Here is a 17,897-nt window from a genome sequence, read left to right as displayed (position 1 = left end):
TCCTGCACCTACCTTCACAGGGAGAGCTGCTGAGCACCTTGAAACTGAGCCCGGCGAGGAGGAGGGTGCTCCAGGGTGGTTCTCAGCAGGGCAAGGCAAGGCACCTGGCTGCTGTGGAAGGGGTACTTTAGCAGCATCCCTCAGGAAATTGCTCTCATGCCTAAAAAGGCTGTTTCCATAATGGTACTTGGACAGCACAAAGCAGTCCTTCTGGTGGGTGCTGGGATCCATGCTGGATCTCAGCAGGAGTCTGCTGTGGTGCACTGGCCCTGCCCCATGGCTCCTCTGAGGAGCTGCCCCAGCCTCTGAGAACCCATTTTCCTCTCGGAGCACTGCCTGCTCCACCTTCCAGGAAAATCTGGGGTCTACATGGGCTACCAGGGGCTCTTTGGGAAAGCTGCCATGCTCTGGCAGCTGCCTGGCTCCTAAGGGTGCAGGGAGAGCAGCCTCCACATCATAGAGCTTCCCATCCCTAGAGAACAGGGACTCATGCAAGCCCTGGGCAGGGCAAGGAAAAGACTGGGAAGGGGGTGGCCACCAGAGCCCAGCTCCCAGGGAATTCTCAGGACTGCCATCTGGCAGAGTCTGGCACTCCATGTACGCTCCTGCAGCTTCCAGCTGTTGTGGAACTATGGCTGGCAAAGCCTCCAATGGGCAACTGGCTGGGTTTGCCTGGAGGAAGACATTGTGCCACAGAGTCACCATCTTGTTTGAGTGCACTGGGGGTGAGCAGCTTGAGCCCACCAGCTGGCACCCAGACTGCCTCTGCGCAGTCGGAAGAGTATTATCTACAGGACCAGAGGGGGTAGCTTCTGCCTGAAATGCTTGGTTTGCCAGCTGAAGTGGGACACCTAGCACAGTCCCTGCCATCAGCCTGGCTGGGTTAAATGGGACCTGCTGCTCTGGCTGGGCAAAACTGCCCTCAGAGGTCACGGAGGCTACGGAGCCCACAGCCCCCTGGCCTCCCCATGTGCCTGCTGCCTGGGGCTGTGCTGGGAATGCTGAACCAGCTGCCCAGCAGCGCTGGAAGTGAGCCATAGCACTGTTTTCCTCATGGCAGTGTTGGAAGTCCAGGCTCGTTCCAACACTCTCCCTAAGGAGCATCTGCTCCATATAGGATGTCACCTTGGTGCCCGGCCTCTGGCCAAGCTCCTGAGCTAGTGACTCCTCCTCTGCCCCCAGGCTGAGCAGAGCTTCCTCCCACTGCTGCAGCTCTGTGCTGTCCACATTTAGGGTCTGGCAGACGTTTGCATCCACCTCACTCTTCTCAAAGAGGGATTCGATGACCACCAGGAGGGAGTTGCTGTCCTCCTTGGCACTGCTGACATCCTCATTCTGAGTCAGCCCATCAGGCTCAGGGATGACACCTAGCAGGGAAAACTGAGGCACGTTATCAGCGTGGGAATTGTATATGGATGCATCCTGCTTCATCATGGCCCCAAGGAGAGAGTTGGGGTCTACCAAGCACTGCTCTGACTCAGAGTTTGCTTGCACCTGCAACTCCTCCTTGGCTTGGAACGAATCCAAGAACCCAGGAAGGTCATTCCCATACAAGACTGCTTCCCCTGTGGCAAAGCTGAAAGGCAGCTGCAGGTTTCTCTTCTGGAGATGTTCCTCCCCTTCTTCATTCCTTCAGTGTGGAGGCAAAAATGGATGGAAACAGCATGAGCAGCTCCTCCAGGCCAGACAAAACCACCCTTCTGACAGCACGAGGGGAACTCACAGCCCTGCCCTGGCTTTTCTAGAGTAAAAGAGGGCTGGATTGGACTGGCTACAAGAGGGCTCTGGGGAGCCCACAGGGAGGTCTGCATGGCTCAGGGAAGGGCTGCTGCTCCCAGGTAGGAGCATGTCCACAACCACCTCCTCAGAGCTGTTTCACTCACACTACAGCAGGACAAATGCTGAAAAGTGCCAACCTCACTTACCCTTTCCTCCACCTTCATGGCCTCTGCATGTGCCTCAGGCAGCTCCCCATGCCCAGAGCAGCTGAAGGGGGCCAGCAATATGCTCGCTGGTGGGCGATGATGCAGTTGGGCCTGTCTCCTTTGTACACCAGATGTGCGCTGGCCTGCACCCACAGCCAGCTGCCCCTCTTGGTCAGGAGCCAGAACACTGTCAACCCACTCTCCCCTGTCTTCATCACTGGGGCAGGGACACAAAAAAAGTGCCACAGACAGAGCTCCTCCACAGAGGCAGACAAATGACACATGCAAGATGCTACAAGGTTGAGTATCACCTTGTGGCTGTGCTACGGGGGCAGGAGATGCAGTGTGCCATCTCTCTGCCAGCTCCCTGAGCTCATCCAGGAGGAAGAGTCTTTGTCACAACTGCTCCAGCCCCAGGACGGACAGCACCAAGGAGCAATAGTACAGCCAGAGCCTTGAGGGACCCCACAGACATCCCCCCAACAGCCCCCCAGCACTCACTTCTCACGTGGTGCTCTGCGCAGTGCATCACGTCAGCTGTATGAACAAACTGGTATCCCAACCCCCTCCTGCACAGCTCCACTTCCGTGTATCCCAGGACAACCTTCCCCCTGGAATCAGCACAGGAATGCAGTGACACCAGGAATGCATCCCCCACAGTTGCACCCCATTGGCCAGACCCCCACTTTGGGTGGTGCAACGCTCCACCCTGGGCTGAGCTGCATCCCCTGTTCCACAAACCACGCAAACCACAGCAGACAAGAAGTGCTGGTGCCCCGTTAACCTGCTCCCTGTGTTACTGGGGGCCTGCAGTAGAGGGACAAAAACATCAGGCCATGGGAGCTGGGTCAGGTGTTCCTTGTCCCCACCAGGTCTAGTTTTCTGTCCAGCACTGGGGATTTTGCCACAGGGAAAGTGAGAGATGCCTTACTGGGAATCACAGGCCATTGGAGTGAAGTCCAGCTTGTGCTTTTTCTGGAAGATCAGTGTTTTGGTCTGGAGCTCCAGGATGGAGAGAGGCTGGAGGAGTGTGGCAATGGCAAAGAGAGCAACTGGGGATTTGTCTGCTGCTGACTTTTGCTGCCCAAGAAGGAACTTCAGGCACCCATGGAAATTCAAGGCCTTACAGGGATTACAAAACGTGGGTGTGAAGCAAACAGGGTGGTGGGAACTGGCTGTGCTCTCATCCCTATGGGACAAAAGTGGCTCTGGGGGAACACCCTGCAGGCACAGGAGGAGCAGAAGGGTGTGGCAGCATTACCAAGAATCCCGAGGAGTTATCCAGCAGGCAGCGGAAGCGGCAGGAGAAGCTCCTCTCCACGAAGGATTGCTTCTCAGCATGGAGGTGCTGGGGGCTGGACGTGGCACTGCATCTGGCAAGAAGCGGCTGCTCAGGGGGAAAAGCTGGAAAAGCAAAAGCGAAAGGAAGTTTTCCAAACTGCACTGCACATCATGAGCTTGTGGATCAGAGCTGCTCAACCCCTGCAGGGATCACCCTGGCACTCACTGTCAGCAGCATGCAGTGGGGTCCTGTGCAGCTGGCGGTGGAAGATGGCCCTGTCGTCTGCATGGATCAGCTCGTACATGCTCTGGTAGATGAGATCCGACTGGAATGACAAAACAGAATAGTGCCTGCTCCTGGACAGCCTGGCAGAGGTGTCGGGAGGAGGACATGGCAGAAGATTTCCTGAGCACTAGAAGTGCAGGATTGAGTGTAAAGAACAGGCAAACTCCAGCTCCTTCCCCTGCCATAGGAGCTGCTGCCCTTTGGGAAGCTTTGCCCTCCATCTGCATCTCCTTCCCACATCAGGACTGCATCCATCTGCTCCCAGACAGGAAAACATGGTACTCACCTGGTGGAAGCCCAAGTAGGCCTGCATGGTAGGGGAGATGTAGAAGATGTAGCCGTCTCCAGTCACGGCGATGACAAATCCATTGAGTGCCTGAAAGCAGAAGTTGAGTCCAAACTTACTCTGCCCAGCTTCAATCCAGCTGCTGAACAATGAAATCCCCCAGCTGCTTCTTCAGCATCCAGGGACAGGAAGGGACCTTCTTCCTCAACAAGGAGCCCCACAAAGAAGGACAGCACTTGGTAACTATGCAGAATTCAGTTCTGTGGAGTTTCTTAGCACAAGCAATGATCCAAGCTGGACTGACCACTTTCTCCAAACCTCCCATGGAACGCCCTCTCACTGCAGGGCAGCTCCTACATCAGGTGGGTCCAGATAAGGAGAGGTTTCATGGAGGATCTGGAGTCCTCTTTTCCAGCTGGGAATAGCTATACTTCCTAGGGCTGTGCTTTGGACACGATGATCTTTGTGGGTCCTTTCCAGCTCTGCACATTCTATGATTCTGGTGACCATTTCAGGATGATTTCCCCCAAAAGCAAAGCACTGCACTAGATAGTAACTCATGCACCCTGTTCTTCACTGTGATATGTTTAATTTATTAGTGCATGGAAGGAGAGAAATCAGGGAAAGAACACCCTAAATGGAAGCGTTACAGATCCAGCTTGCTGAGGGACCAGTCCCTTCCCTTTGTGTGCTGCAGCCCCCTGAGGGATTCCAAGTCAGAAATTTCTGCAAATTGCAGTATATGTTTAAAATTGTCTTTGTGGGGAGGGAAAAAAGCCACCAGACAGCTCAGCAGGAGGATTTCTGTCACAGTAACACCTCATAAGCTCTCCATATGCCTTCAGTCGCCCCAGCCTGCCTATGCTCTGATGTTGATCGCTCAACAAATTCCCATCATATGGTCCAAGTCCAAAGCCCTAGGGAGTGCTCAGGGGATGCTGGGGCAGTCACGGGCTCCCTCCTGGCATCCAGCTGCTCCTCTGTGACCATCACACTCGCACACAGCTGGGACTGTGGGGGACCTGGTGTGGTCCAACATTCACTGCCAAAAGTCACACTGAGCTCCCAGGAATCACTGCCTCACCAAAATCCCACATAGAGGCTCCTGTTGGGGGTTTGCTCACACTGCCTGCTGTCTGGAGGGCTCTGCAGGAGCAGGGCTGAAGAGACCAAAGCCAGGCTTAAAGAGAGCCAAGCATTCATCTGCTGGTGTTTGGAGAGGCGGGAGAAGAGGACTGAAGGCCCAGAAAACCTACAGGAGAGCTGGAGAAGGTGGGCAGGCCCTGGCACAGGGTGCCCAGAGAAGCTGTGGTTCCCATTGGATAACTGGAAGTGCCCAAGACCAGGCTGGACAGGGCTTGGAGCAACCTGGCATAGTGGAAGGTGTCCATGCCCATGGCAGCTCATCACAAGATGAGCTCTAAGGTCCCTTCCCACCCAAACCATTCTGGGATTCTGTGAAAGCCCAGGCATGGGAGATGCCAAGAACACAGAATGATTGAAGGTCTTGCACAGACTCATCCTGCATCCCCAGTAAGCATGCTCCTCAGCTGATGTGCCCAGATGCTTGTTCAGCAGTCAGCCTTTCCATGTGACTTTCCATGCCAGGCCCTTCCAGCTCACATTTATAAATGGCAGCCCAAACCAGCAGCATTGTGGGAGGCCGATTCACCAGGCCCTTTTGCTCTGAGCTTCACTGTCAGCTATTTCATGAGACACATGTGACCTTTCTACAAAGCATAGATCTCATTTCCCACTGGTTTTGTCCACCGCTGTTGTCCAACATCCAACTGCTCTTCTTTTCTCCCCCAAAACCTACAAACTAAAGCTGGGCTTTTCCAATCCTAGTCAGGCTGTGAACACATCCCTACAGAGCTCACACAATGCCCCAGATAAGGCAAGGAGTTCCTGGGGGATGTTTTGTCCCACAGCTCTCAACATTCTCCTCTTGAATGAACCAACCCAGCACCTTGGGAACTACTCAGGGATCAATCCTTACACCACCAAATGGCATCCTTGAACCTCTTGGTCGGGATGATGGAGCTGTGTCTATGAGATGTAACATAAACAAATGGGCTGCAAATTGCTGTGGGATGAGAGGGAATGGTGGGAATGGGGATCTGGACCCATCCCAGCCAGGCAGTGCCACTGGTCTCTGTGCCCAGGAACTCATTGCCTGCAGGAATCACAGTGAAGCAGCTCTGGGCAAGGCAGGGTCTCCTCCTGCTCCACAGATGCAACCACAAGCTCCAGAGAAGCTTGTGGAGACCCAAATGACTAAGCCATAGCACCATACCTGGAGCAGCAGCTCCCCCTCAGGAAACAGCTCCCTGTCACCTTGCAGCTCCATCCATCTGTCCCCTCCTGGGAGTCTGGGCTGATTCACGTGGTTACCAACGTTTGGAGCTGTAGCTGTAAGTGAGAAGGCAAGAAATTAGCGTGGAAGAGGTGAGGCAGGAGCCTCTCACTCCTCCTTCCCACCCCAGGGCTGCTGATGCAGCTACTGGATGCCATGGACCCAGCGCAGCATGGAGGAAGGTGTGACCATCGGTGGGACCTGGCACAGAGCCCACCTACTGAGCCATGCCCAGTTTGCCTGAGGCTTCCTCCAAGAGATTCTTTCCCCTGCTTGATCTCATTTCTGGGAAACCTCACTCCTGCCAGGGTGTGAGGCAGAGGTGCAAAGGACAGAGGGGGGCCGAGTGCTTCTGTGCTGCCCAGGCTGGAGAACACCACCCAACACAGCCAGGAGGCTTATGGTTAGGGCCTTGCAGAGTTGGAGTTGGCTTCAAGCCACCCCACTAGGGTGCTCTTTCTGCTCTGCTGCCCTTCAGGGTTAGAGAATGACAGAAACAAACCTTCTCAAAGCACCTTAGATGCCATCAAAGCACCCATACTTGTTTTCTCCCTTCCACCTTTGGCTGCCTGGAAGCAGATCAAGAGCTGGTGGCCATGGCACTCCCAGTGACACCCGAGAGCTCTCGGCTCCCAGGACTTGCTGCCATGACCTCCCTAGGCTGATTCAGGAGCTGCCTCATGCTTCAGCACTGGATGCCTTCAAGGCAACACCTCCGGGTGCAGCCAGCATGAAACCTCCTGCTGCCCTGCTTGTGGGACCTCAAGCATCACAGGACTCCCACAGAACCAGTTGTTCAGGGAAAATGAATGAGGACAGAGGCTCCCAGGCAGATCTCCAGCATGATCCTTTATCTGCTGATTATCGTTGAAAAAACTCAATGCGAGCTCAGCTGACAGCAAAAGGATGATTTTCAAGACATGTTTTTGTGCCAGCTCACACACAAAAAAAGGGAAAATCACAGAAAAGCTCAGAGCAGCTCCCCTGTAGGAACCAGCCCACCTCTGCCACCACCACCACCAGCTTGTGCAGCTCCCTGAGGTCTGACTGATCTCATATACTCTGTGTAATTCCCATCCCAGCAGAGAGCACTGTCTGCCCCATCTCAGCCCCAGGTGTCAGATGGTGCTGGATCCAAAGGGAAAAGAGCCTCTGAATGCTGGATATGAGGAAGAACCTCAAACCATCCCAAGTCTGACCATACATTTAATTTTCTCCATGGCAGAAGCTCTCACTTCACCACTGAAATGCTTTTAAGGTTTGTTTGGTTTCTTCCCTGGTAACACCAAGTTCAAAACCAAATTTGGAATCTAAAGAAGTTTCACGTGCAACTGCTGATCTGGGACATTTTGCTTTGCAGCAAACCTGATGGATTGGCATGTTTGAATTCAAAACTAATTTGGAATCAAAGCATCTCTGGGATGTATTTATACCCAGAGCCCGAGTGCCAACAAGCACCCACCCATGGAGGCTTTCATCAACCAGGACATGGATACAGTAGGGTTGGGGTAACTAGCTGCAGGTCTTGCATAAGGTGACACAAATAGCAGTGGAGAGGGTGCTCTGGAGCAGAGTCAGCCGCCATCTCCATCTCTGGGAGAGCTGGGATACTTCTCGCTCCCTCAAACCTTCAGCATCTCCACCTTATCCATCAGTCATGGCTTCTGCTCTTTTCCATCCTGTGCTGGCAGACCAGCCTCCTCAGGGGATGTGAGACCTCTAAGAAAGGCTGGGAAAGATGAGATTCAACAGAATCTTTGCTTGGAGACACCAAGCAAAAAGCCCCTTCACATGACTGCCGAGTGATCCTCAAGGAAAAAATCCCATCTGGACCACATGGCTTCAATTTACACTTCATGGAGTGTAATAGTTTCAAAATGAAACACCGATTCTCATTTAAATTTTTATTTCCTTTGAAGGGTTGACTCCTCTCTAAAGCATTGAAATGAGGCAGGCTGGCAGGGGATTTAAAAAAGAAGCAAGTTCTTCCAAAATAAAGCTCCAAAAGGGCACAGAACTTTTTGAGAGCATGCACATCCTGAGAGCATCTGGTCTCCAGCTCTCTCCCAGCATTCATCAGCAGTATCTGCAGGGAAAGCTGGGGAGAGCTGCTGTGGCTTTCAGAATCCAGCCGGAAATACCCATTTTGTGCTTTCCAGCAAAATTTTTTCACCTCTCCCACTGATCTTAGCAAGGGGCTTTTTATCTCCCACCAAAAAGGTGCTCACTTCCCCTTCTCTCAAACACAGAGCAGTCAATTTCTGCAGAACTGAGCTCAAAAATCCTCCAGAATTTGTCTCCCATGGGACACACCTGACCTGGGGAAAAGATCTGTAGCATGGAGAGAGGGGAGGAAACTCAAAGAGATGTTGTCTGCCACCAAAGTACTGGCGGTATGGAGCAGCTGGTGATCATATCCAGCCCAGTCCTCCCCATCCACAGCCAGGGGCCATGTTGTTCCTGTGGCTCTCCTCCTGCAAACAAGTCTCTGAACTCATCCTCACTCAAACTGCCAAGAACCACTGGCATTGGGAGCAATCCCAAGAGAAACCCAAGCACTTCCAGGCAGAGGACTCCAGATCCATACAACCACCAAGGGCACAGAGGCTATTCCCAGTCACTTTTTGACTTGGAAGGGAAACCCCAACATTTTAACCATATCCCAGCTCATTTACAACACAGGAAACCTCATGGGAGAGAGGGGTCACTCCTAAAACATCCCCTCGCTTGAAACAAGATGGGGAGATGCCACCCTCTGGAATCCCACCCGAAGCTATGGATTCCTCAGCCTGCTGAAGCCAGGTCTCCAAGGGGCCAATGGCTAAGATGGACTGGAAACAGTGGCTGGCAGGAGGAAGAGACCCCCCACTGGCTGCTAGGCAGGACAAAGCAGGTGACAAGCTGTATTAAAAGCTGGCTAATTAATCCCATTTAACACACTCCTTCTAATGGAGTAGTTCAGACTCCCACACAAAGCAGCTGAGACCACAAATTAATGGGATTAAAGGAAACGTGTCCAACATGTACCCAATCTATAATATACCCACAACAACAAAAGTAACTGGTAATAGGACAATTCACTTTTGCCGTTTGTGCCAAGTTTTTTCCATCTCCTGCACTGCATCTTGGACAATTAATGGGAATCAACAGGTGGTGCTTAGGGACACGGGTTAGTGGTGGGCTTTACAGTGCTGGGTTAATGGTTGGACTTGATGATTGTAGAGGTCTTTTCCAAGCTTAATGATTCTGTAATTCTATAAAAAAGACCGTGGCAAAAGCCATCTGCATTACCAGGTAAGTCCCAGGCATCTGCTGGAGCAGTGTGGTGATCACTTACATTTTCAAAGTGCTGGGACAGAGGCTGTGTGTAATTTTTAAGACAGTAGGAGACAATCCAGCTCTGTCCTGAACCAGCTAGAGCACTACAGGTTTCCCCCTGCTGGTGTGATCCCCAAAAACTGCAAGTCTTTCACTCAGCCAGGGAAGATGACAGGATCAACAGAGCTTCCAGCATCAATGAATCAGGATGTGCCCCATACATCCCCAAGAGCACCCCGCTATGGGTTGGCTTTCTTGCCTCTGCAAGCAGATTCCTAAGCCCTGCAATGGAGGAAAAAATTCCAGCGGGAGAAAGAAGGAAGAAGGAGCAAAGTCATCTAATCTCTTCACTTTTTTGCCCATCACATTCCTGAAGAAAGAGAATATGATGGGCAAGGCAGCCATGGAGGCTAAAACACATCTCTTGCCTCTGGCATAGATTTGGTGCTGAAAATAAAAGGTTCTTGGTAACAACCCAGGAGCGAGATCTTCTCTCTCAGACTGGGTTACACTGGGGGGAGTTGATAAGCTTCACGCATGGCAAACACTTCTCTTTGAACAGGCTCTAGAGGTGCCTGGCATCCAAAAAACAGGAGCTCCCAACTCTTCAAGTAACACCAAGCCAGGCACAACCATTTTCATCTTGGATCCAATCCCAAACCCTGTCAATTAGCACTAACCTTTGCCTCATCTGTTTAACAAAGGTACGGTGCCAAGCAGAGCAGGCTCATGCCATCCAAGTGAAAAAGACAAATGCCAAATCCACAGATTATAAACTATTTGGAAAAGCCACTCAGTGTTTTCCAAGGAGCACAGAAATGCTCTGGGGAGCACTGGCATCCCCAAGTCCACATCAGCCTCTCCAGCCTGCTGCTGCAAATCTTCATCCCACACAGTCCTGCAGGATCTTGCCCAGGGACAGACTTGAGCTTGACTCCTTTCACTGCCTCAGTTACTTCAGGCCCAGAGCCCTGCAGCTGTGGCCCAACAGCCAGCTCTGGTAACAACAAAGACGAGGTGAATAACAAAGCTAATTTAGTGCTGATTGCAGTGAGATTACCCAGGGAGATTACCAGTGAGATTACCTGCTGTCAGCTGCCCTGCAGCAGAGCACTGGGGACTGAACTGGTGAGACCAGCACCAGAGGTGGAAAAGGACCTGGTGAGACCTCCTAAACCCAGCCCCTGCTCCAGCCAGGTCAGCTGCATGGGAAGGTAGCCCACTGTTCACTGTTTGCTAGGAGCTGTTAGATTATCTCAAGCTTTGCCAGACTCCAGAGTGTGGTCTCACACCACGACAGGATTTTATATGGGTTCTGAAAGAGATTGGGTTAAGTTGGATGTTGGGAAAGAATTATTCCCTGTGACGATGGTGAGGCCCTGGCACAGATTACCAGAGCAGCTGTGGGTACTCCATCCCTGGAAGATTTTCAGACCAGGTTGGACAGGGCTTGGAGCACTCTAGGATAGTGGGAGATGTCCCTGCCCATGGCAGGGGGTGGAATGGGATGAATTTCCTTCCAACCAGGATGAACTTCCTCAAACCAGTCTGGGACTCTGTAATCCTTCCTCTTGCAGACCTCCCTCCCTGGAGTCTTAGGAAGAAAGCATGGCAGCACATTTCCTAATCACACCTTCTCCACCTCAGAGAGCATTTTAAGCCCCCATTTTCTTGCTCACCCTTGGCAGAGCCAAATCTGCAATCCCAACATCTGCCTCCTTTGTTACAGGAACCATAGGAAACTAATCACAGCACAGCTCTCCAGCTACCTGGAGCTTTACCAAGTCACTAAAATCCATCCAAGCTTTCATGAGATCTCCCTCTTTGCAGCAAGTGGGGCTCCTGTCACACCACAGAGAGGCCAGAGGATCGTGGCAGTCAGCAACACAGACACCAGCTTTCCTCCTTGGGCACTTGCTCTCAAAGAGACAGGATCAGCAAAGTCACTCCAGATTTGTCTGGGAGGCCGTCAGATACAGGTCCAAGTAGCAACCACTGCAAATTGGTTTGCAGAGAGAGCTCAGCACAAATCTGGCAGTGAGGTTCAGTCATTGATTACACGAGTGACAAAACCTTTAAAGTGCCTTTGAGGCAGGCAGTGATAGTGCCAGAGCTGTCAGCACTGCTCCCAGGCTGGGCCTGATGGGCAAAGCTTGAGGAGACCAAGACCTGAGCCCCCTGGTTTTGCACAGGGAAGGCTGAGATCCCAGGCAGCAGAGAGCTGTGCAACATCTGCAGTGTTTGCCCCAGGGCACAGAGGAGTTACAGATGTGCACAACCTGAATCAGCCCCTGGAGGCATGGAGGGAGCTCCCAGAGCGTCCCTCTCTATGCTCGAAGCTTAACATTTCCAGCAAACTACTAATTTGTCTGGTTTCTCGTTAATGCACAGATAGAGAATAATATTTAAAAGCAAAGCAGATTCAAAGGATGATGCAGTGAGGCACTATCCTGCAATAGAAACCAGGATCCCATGAAGATGACAAATGCCTTTCCTCATATCCGCTGTGGAAGCAGGCACTGATATGAGCACCCAAACCCACTGTGGTTGTCCTCTGCTCTGTCCCACCCTAAACACTGCCCCAGGCTCTGATGCCTGGCTTCCTACACCCCATTAAACAGGTCTGTTCCCAAGCCAGAGGCACACAGTACCCACACCTCAGAAATACCAGAGAAGGTGGAGAAGGCTGGAAGCCCCTTCTCAGATTTCTCCTGGCCTTAGCAGCCAGACAAGATGCAGACAACAGCGGGAAGCTCCACTCCAGGGCTGGAGAAATGCAGCACAAGGGAAAAAGGAGCCTCAAGGCATCACCCTGAGCCCACTGAGCAATTGGTCTCTCAATTGCCTGGAGATGAGGCAATTACCAGTCTATCAAAACATCTATCTCTCTCCTGCCTGGAGATAAGGCTGGGCTTGGGCTGTGGATGGGGAGAGGCTTGGGATGCTCTTCAGAGGATGCCATGCTCTCCTGCTCGGGGAGAAGAGCCTGCACAAAGCACAGGACAGCAAACCTGAGGCAGGAAGCAGAGCACAAAGGGTGCCGGCACGTCCCCCCAAAATACCTGACAGGACATGCCAGCAGCAGGCTGCTGTGGCCTGCAGTTGGCACGGCTCTTCATCAGGCATGCCTGTGACCCAGTCCCACCCTGATGTATCTGGGATGATCTGAAGTCAAACAAGATGAACTTCGAGGCAGAGCAAGGGGAAGGAGCTGGAAATCACAGGCAAGTGGTGACCAGATGGGAATAAGTGACCGGCAGAACAGGACTCCAGAACCCCTGCAATGCCAAATGCTTTTCCAGAGCAGCTCTCTTGCTGGGAAGCACACGCTGAGCACATCCACTGGGAACCAGCTCCTGCTTGGAGGCACAGGTCCCATCTGGAGAGTCTGGCCAGGAGTCTCCTTCTGAAGCCTCATCCCAGCTGACGAGGGCCCTGGGAGAGCCCAGAGGAGTGGGCATGAGGGAAAAACCAAGGGAGCCAAGTTTATCCAATCTGTGGTGGGGAGAAGATGCAATAAGAGCCTCTAAATATAAAAATCTGCTGCTGCCTTCCTGCCCCACATGCTCTGCCTTCCCCAGTGTCCATCGCCCATTCCATCAGGCCCAGGTCACTGAAGAGGGAACATGTCCCTGTCTGCATGTTCTGGTGGCTTCTGGCAATGTGATGACTGCTCCCAGTCAGGCTCTGCACCATATGTAATGTTAAAATTTATTAAACATACTGTAAATCTAATAATAATAAAGGGTTGAAGAAGAATAGGGAGGGAAGGAGAAGGAATATGGAAATATAAGAATACCAAATATGGAATAAATAAGAAAATACAGAATATGAAATATAATAAAAGGGAACATGCAATATGTATTATATTATGAACATTCAATTATTTAATGAATTTAATTTCAAATTGCCATTCCAGTTAGATGAGGGCATTGTTGCAGTTCAACAAGACACTCTGTTTTACCCAGCTCTTCTCTACAGGGTGCTGGGAGTGCAACACAGGAGGAGTTTTGGACATAAAGGATGGCTGCTAATGAGATGGAGGAAATTTGCAGGAGGTCTCAGTTGCTGGGCAGGCTCCCAAGTGTCTCCCACCATCCATGGTGACATTTTCTTGCCAGTATCAACATTCAAGGGCCTGCTCCCATAACTCACCATCATGTTTCCTTCAGGAAACACAAATTCCCATCCCAAAGCTTGGGGTAGAACACAAGCTGTGCATTGGGGATTGATTCCAGGGGCTTTCCCCCCGTCCCAGCATGGACACTTACCCATCAGGTAGCTCTTCACCTTCAGGTAGCCCACGGCCAGCCGGAGGATGGAGAGTTTATCCAGCCTGGAGCACACATCCTCGGGGAAGGGCAGCAGCCCCATCAGCTTGTTCAGCTCCTGGTTCAGCCGCTCCCTGTGCCGCTTGGAGGGGTTGGACTTCACACCCTTGGGGAGGGGTGCTTTGGGGCTGGAAGGGGCAGAGGAGAGGTTAATCAAACTGGGATTGTCCAACAGGCTCTTTTCAAACACAATACTGGCTTTGGTGCAGCCACAACACTGAAATGGTTTAGATTTTTCCACACACACCCTGATCCTCTTAGAAATCACAGAATCACAGAGTGGTTTGGGTTGGAAGAGACCTTAAAGCACATCTTGTTCCACTCCCTTCCAGTATCCCAGGTTGCTCCAAGCCTGTACAACCTGGCCTGGAACACTTCCAGAGATGGGGCAACCGTGGGGCAGAATGAGATGAGCTTTAAGATCCCTTCCAACCCAAACCATTCTGGGATTCTGTGACTTAAAGGGATATCATATAAGGTGATTTAGGACACTGCACTATGTAAAGAGCCTATCTTGAAAAAAAAAAAAAAGAGAAAAAAAAGTTGATGTAAAAAGTTTTATTTTCTTCCAATATTATGATTTCTGTCCCTGGGCATTTCCAAATTAAACCACATTTGATGCCAAACTTAGGTACCAGGGGCAACCCTCAGCGTGCAAAAAGAAGTGTCCAGGCGAGCAGCCTGAAGCCTACGTGAGGTCCCATCTCTGTGAGCTGCAGTTATTTCACCCACCCCAGCCAAAATGCCAGAACAGCAGTAAGAGCTCAGTTAATAACTTTAGCAAGTCCTGGATGTCACCCTGTGTCCTTCATTTTTTAATGCCAATTTGAATTTCATAGCTCAAAGACAAATCCTTCAGCGCCCCCCCCCCCCCCCCCGCCCCCTCGATCTGTATCTCGCTCAGCTGCATCCCCCTAACACGCATCTTGTTTGGTTTGATGTAATCTGTCTAACCACAAACTCCCTCTCTGAGGGCATCCTCACTTCAGGAAGGAGCTTTGGATAACAGGATCTGCCAGTGTTTAGCAGCAATTTCATCTCTCTCCTTCACCACCACTCTCCAATCTCATCTGGCAGGGCTGCTCATATATGTGACACAAGAGGAAATGAGCATTAAATGAAATGCACTGAAGTGCCTGTTGAATTTGCAGCTCAGAGAGAGATTGAGGGGTCTTTTAAGGCTGAATGGAAAATTGCAGCATTTCCCCAGGAAAGCTCAAGCCTGCTGGGTTGTAAGAGCAGCATCAGGAGGGATATCCCCTCTCACAGGGAGGCTGGCACAACCCAAACAGCTCTAAACTAGTCCACACAAGCCGGGTAAAACACACTGGCACCAAGGCTTTAACAAAGCTTAAACACTTTTGAAATCACAGTCATGTACCAGGAAGGAGAAAAATTGAAATAGTTTTCCTTTGATTAAAAAAAAAAGGGGTGAAGTAAAATTTTTTGAGATTCCTCAGATATCCTTTAAAGTCTTCTGGTCACTCACCATCCAAATCCAGCTCCAAACAGACAGAAAGAAGAGAAAATGAGACTGGAGATGAGCACGGCAGTGGGTAAAACACTGAGGTATAACAGAACTACTGGGATAGCCTGGCCAAACACTGAAAGTCCTCTGGCTGAGGCACACAGGGTGACACAGCCAGCAGCAAGCCACCCCAAGGCCCAAGGAGGACACCCCAACACCTCTGTCCTGCACATCCCAGCTGCAGCACGCAGGGTGCTCCATGGCCATCCTTGAGAGGGGGAATGCCAGTGAGGAAAATGCCTCATGGAAACAGTGAAGCTTGTTCTAGACATTTAAAACCTGTTTAATCTCCCTTCCCTTTGGCCCAGTGGTTATGAAGCACACTGTGCCATGGGGTTCATGGTGAAGCTAGTGGCCCCCGTGCCAAGGGAAAGCTCAGCTCCCAGTCCCAAAGGCTGTGCTGCTGCTGGGGGTTGTTTTTCCTGAGTTGCTCTTTGAACGACAACCCAGTAGGAAGCATATCCCTTCTGCAAGCTGGCAAGTACCAAGAGAGATTGTTCCCGAGAGTGGAACTTGCATGAGCTGATCTATTGTCTCCTAATTCTTATGAACAGGTTTTTTTAGTAAGTAAAAAGCCCTGAGCAGACTGCAAAGGGGCTGGAGAAGCCCCTCAGCCCATCCTCGCTGTCCCCTCTATGTCCCACTGCCACCAGCCCTGCTCAGCCTGGCTGGTATCAGCAAGATCCTGCTCCAAGATCTGACCCATCACAGAGAAAAATAATCTCTTTCCAAGGCTGACCTTGCAGAACCAGGGAACAAGGGCCTTTCTGTTCCAAAGAGATACTTTCTCCTGCACCCTGAGCCACACAAATCCAGCCCAAACCCTCAGACTGGTATGCCAGAGGGCTGGAATCACCACTCCAAGATGAACAGAAGACAGATTTGTGGCAAAACCGCTATCCTTCATGTTTACACAGCAAGACTCCCAATTAAATTCCCAAGAGAGGCTCAGGGTCACCTCACCGCAGGTTTAAAGTATTGATGCTCCCTTCATCCTGGGCTTGGACTCAGCTCATCCATGTCCTCCCCCACAGCCTCCCAGAAACAGATACCCACCTTTAGCTCCTATGCACTGGAAAAGCTGAGGTTAAACAGGCTGGTGGGACCTGGGGAAGGCCTGAAGGAGGCAGGAAACATCAGGGACACTGAGGGGGATATTATGCAACACATACTGAGCAGCATGGTAATTAATAATTAAGGAATCGAGATGTTTTGGTAGTTACTAATTGCTGTATGTTTGACTTAGGCGGGCACTAAAACACAGCCCAGCCTGTGAATCACTGCTGAGCAGCTCAAACACTGGCGAGCTTCCTCACCGGGATGCAGGACAAGCATCTTTGGGATTTCTGTTCTCCCACCAGTGTGCCAGAGCTGACGCAGCGTTAGCTCCAATTAAACTTGATTAAAACCAAGCAACCCAAGCATGCTACTCCCTTTTGCTCCCCCAGTGCTCGCAGCAGAGCGGCTCCAGGCGCTTCCCCAGAACCAGCTGGGCTCTCGCTGCCCGGCTTTTGCTCGTCCTGCTCGGTCCCACGCAAATCCTGGGAAGTGCCGTGCCCGTGCACCGCTCTCCCTAGGTGACACCCTAATCCTGGGAATGCAGCCCCAAGGGCTACCTCCCAAGGGGACACTAAGTCCCAGGAAACACTGTGCCTGTGGGCCACCATCCACAGAGGAGACCAAATCCTTGGAAACACCATGCACCTGGGCTGCAATCCTCAGGGGACACCAAAGCCTGGGAAACACCATGACTGTAGACCACCATCCTATGTACAGATGACACTGAATCCTGGGAAACTTATCAGTGGGCCACCATCCTCTGGGACCATTGGATTGTGGAAATCACCACGTCTCTGGGTCATTGTCCAAGGGAAACATGGAATCCTGGCAAACACCATGTCCATGGGCCACCATTTGAGAGCCTGATGCCCGCTCAGGAAAAGCCAGCTTGTTCCTTCTCACTTTGCCTTTCCCTGAGTTAATGCTGCCCAAAGCTTCTACTCTTCCCCCCAAAACTGCTTCCCAGCTCCAACTGCTGTGGTGTGGCCAGGGAAGCTGTGGCTGCCCCATCCCTGGAAGGGCTCAAGGCCAGGTTGGACAGGGCTTGGAGCATCCAGCTTAGTCTGGTTGCAGACAGAGCTGTTAAGGGAACCTCGACGACGCATCTCTTGTGGATTGTTTGGTTGGGTTTTTCAAGCTGTTTGTAAATTCCAGGGATAAATCCTTGAAATGCAACTTGATTGCTTCTTGCCAGGGGGCAAAGCAGAAGCTGCTAATGGTGTCACAAATGTGCCAGGTCAGCAGAGCTGATGTCACTTTGATGGGATTTTGTAAAACGTTTGGTTATGACCTTCCTAGGCCCAGTAATTTAACAGTGCTTTTAAATAAGGGTAAGGGTTACTGCACATGCTCCCAGCCTAAAAGCTTGGAGATGTTGGTCAAGCACCCGAAGCAGGGTGCAGAGGGAATTAGGACAACAGGATGTGCAGGTATTGGAAAGAGACGTATGCCAGGCTCCCTCCTGTGGGGGACCTGCGGGCAGACATAGTGCAGGCACCCTGTCTGTCCCTCATCCCGTCTGCTCCC

The 17,897-nt window shown here is 51.6% G+C and overlaps 1 protein-coding gene across 1 annotated transcript in view; it reads right to left on the bottom strand.

The window, feature by feature from the left end:
• Positions 1–82: 82 nt before the first annotated feature.
• The window catches only part of LOC110475451 (uncharacterized), a 19,305-nt gene continuing 1,490 nt past the window's right edge, over positions 83–17,897 (bottom strand). Inside the window, 11 exon segments of the mRNA XM_077785222.1 lie at positions 83–129; positions 132–1,630; positions 1,998–2,142; positions 2,427–2,536; positions 2,857–3,047; positions 3,187–3,329; positions 3,433–3,532; positions 3,779–3,868; positions 6,075–6,190; positions 13,724–13,911; positions 15,273–15,285. Of these exon segments, the coding sequence (XP_077641348.1) occupies positions 83–129; positions 132–1,630; positions 1,998–2,142; positions 2,427–2,536; positions 2,857–3,047; positions 3,187–3,329; positions 3,433–3,532; positions 3,779–3,868; positions 6,075–6,190; positions 13,724–13,911; positions 15,273–15,285 (2,642 nt within the window).

The sequence above is a fragment of the Lonchura striata genome, chromosome 8 (genome assembly GCF_046129695.1).
Source record: "Lonchura striata isolate bLonStr1 chromosome 8, bLonStr1.mat, whole genome shotgun sequence".
NCBI lineage: Eukaryota > Metazoa > Chordata > Aves > Passeriformes > Estrildidae > Lonchura > Lonchura striata.
This window is presented reverse-complemented; position numbering and strand designations above follow the sequence as displayed.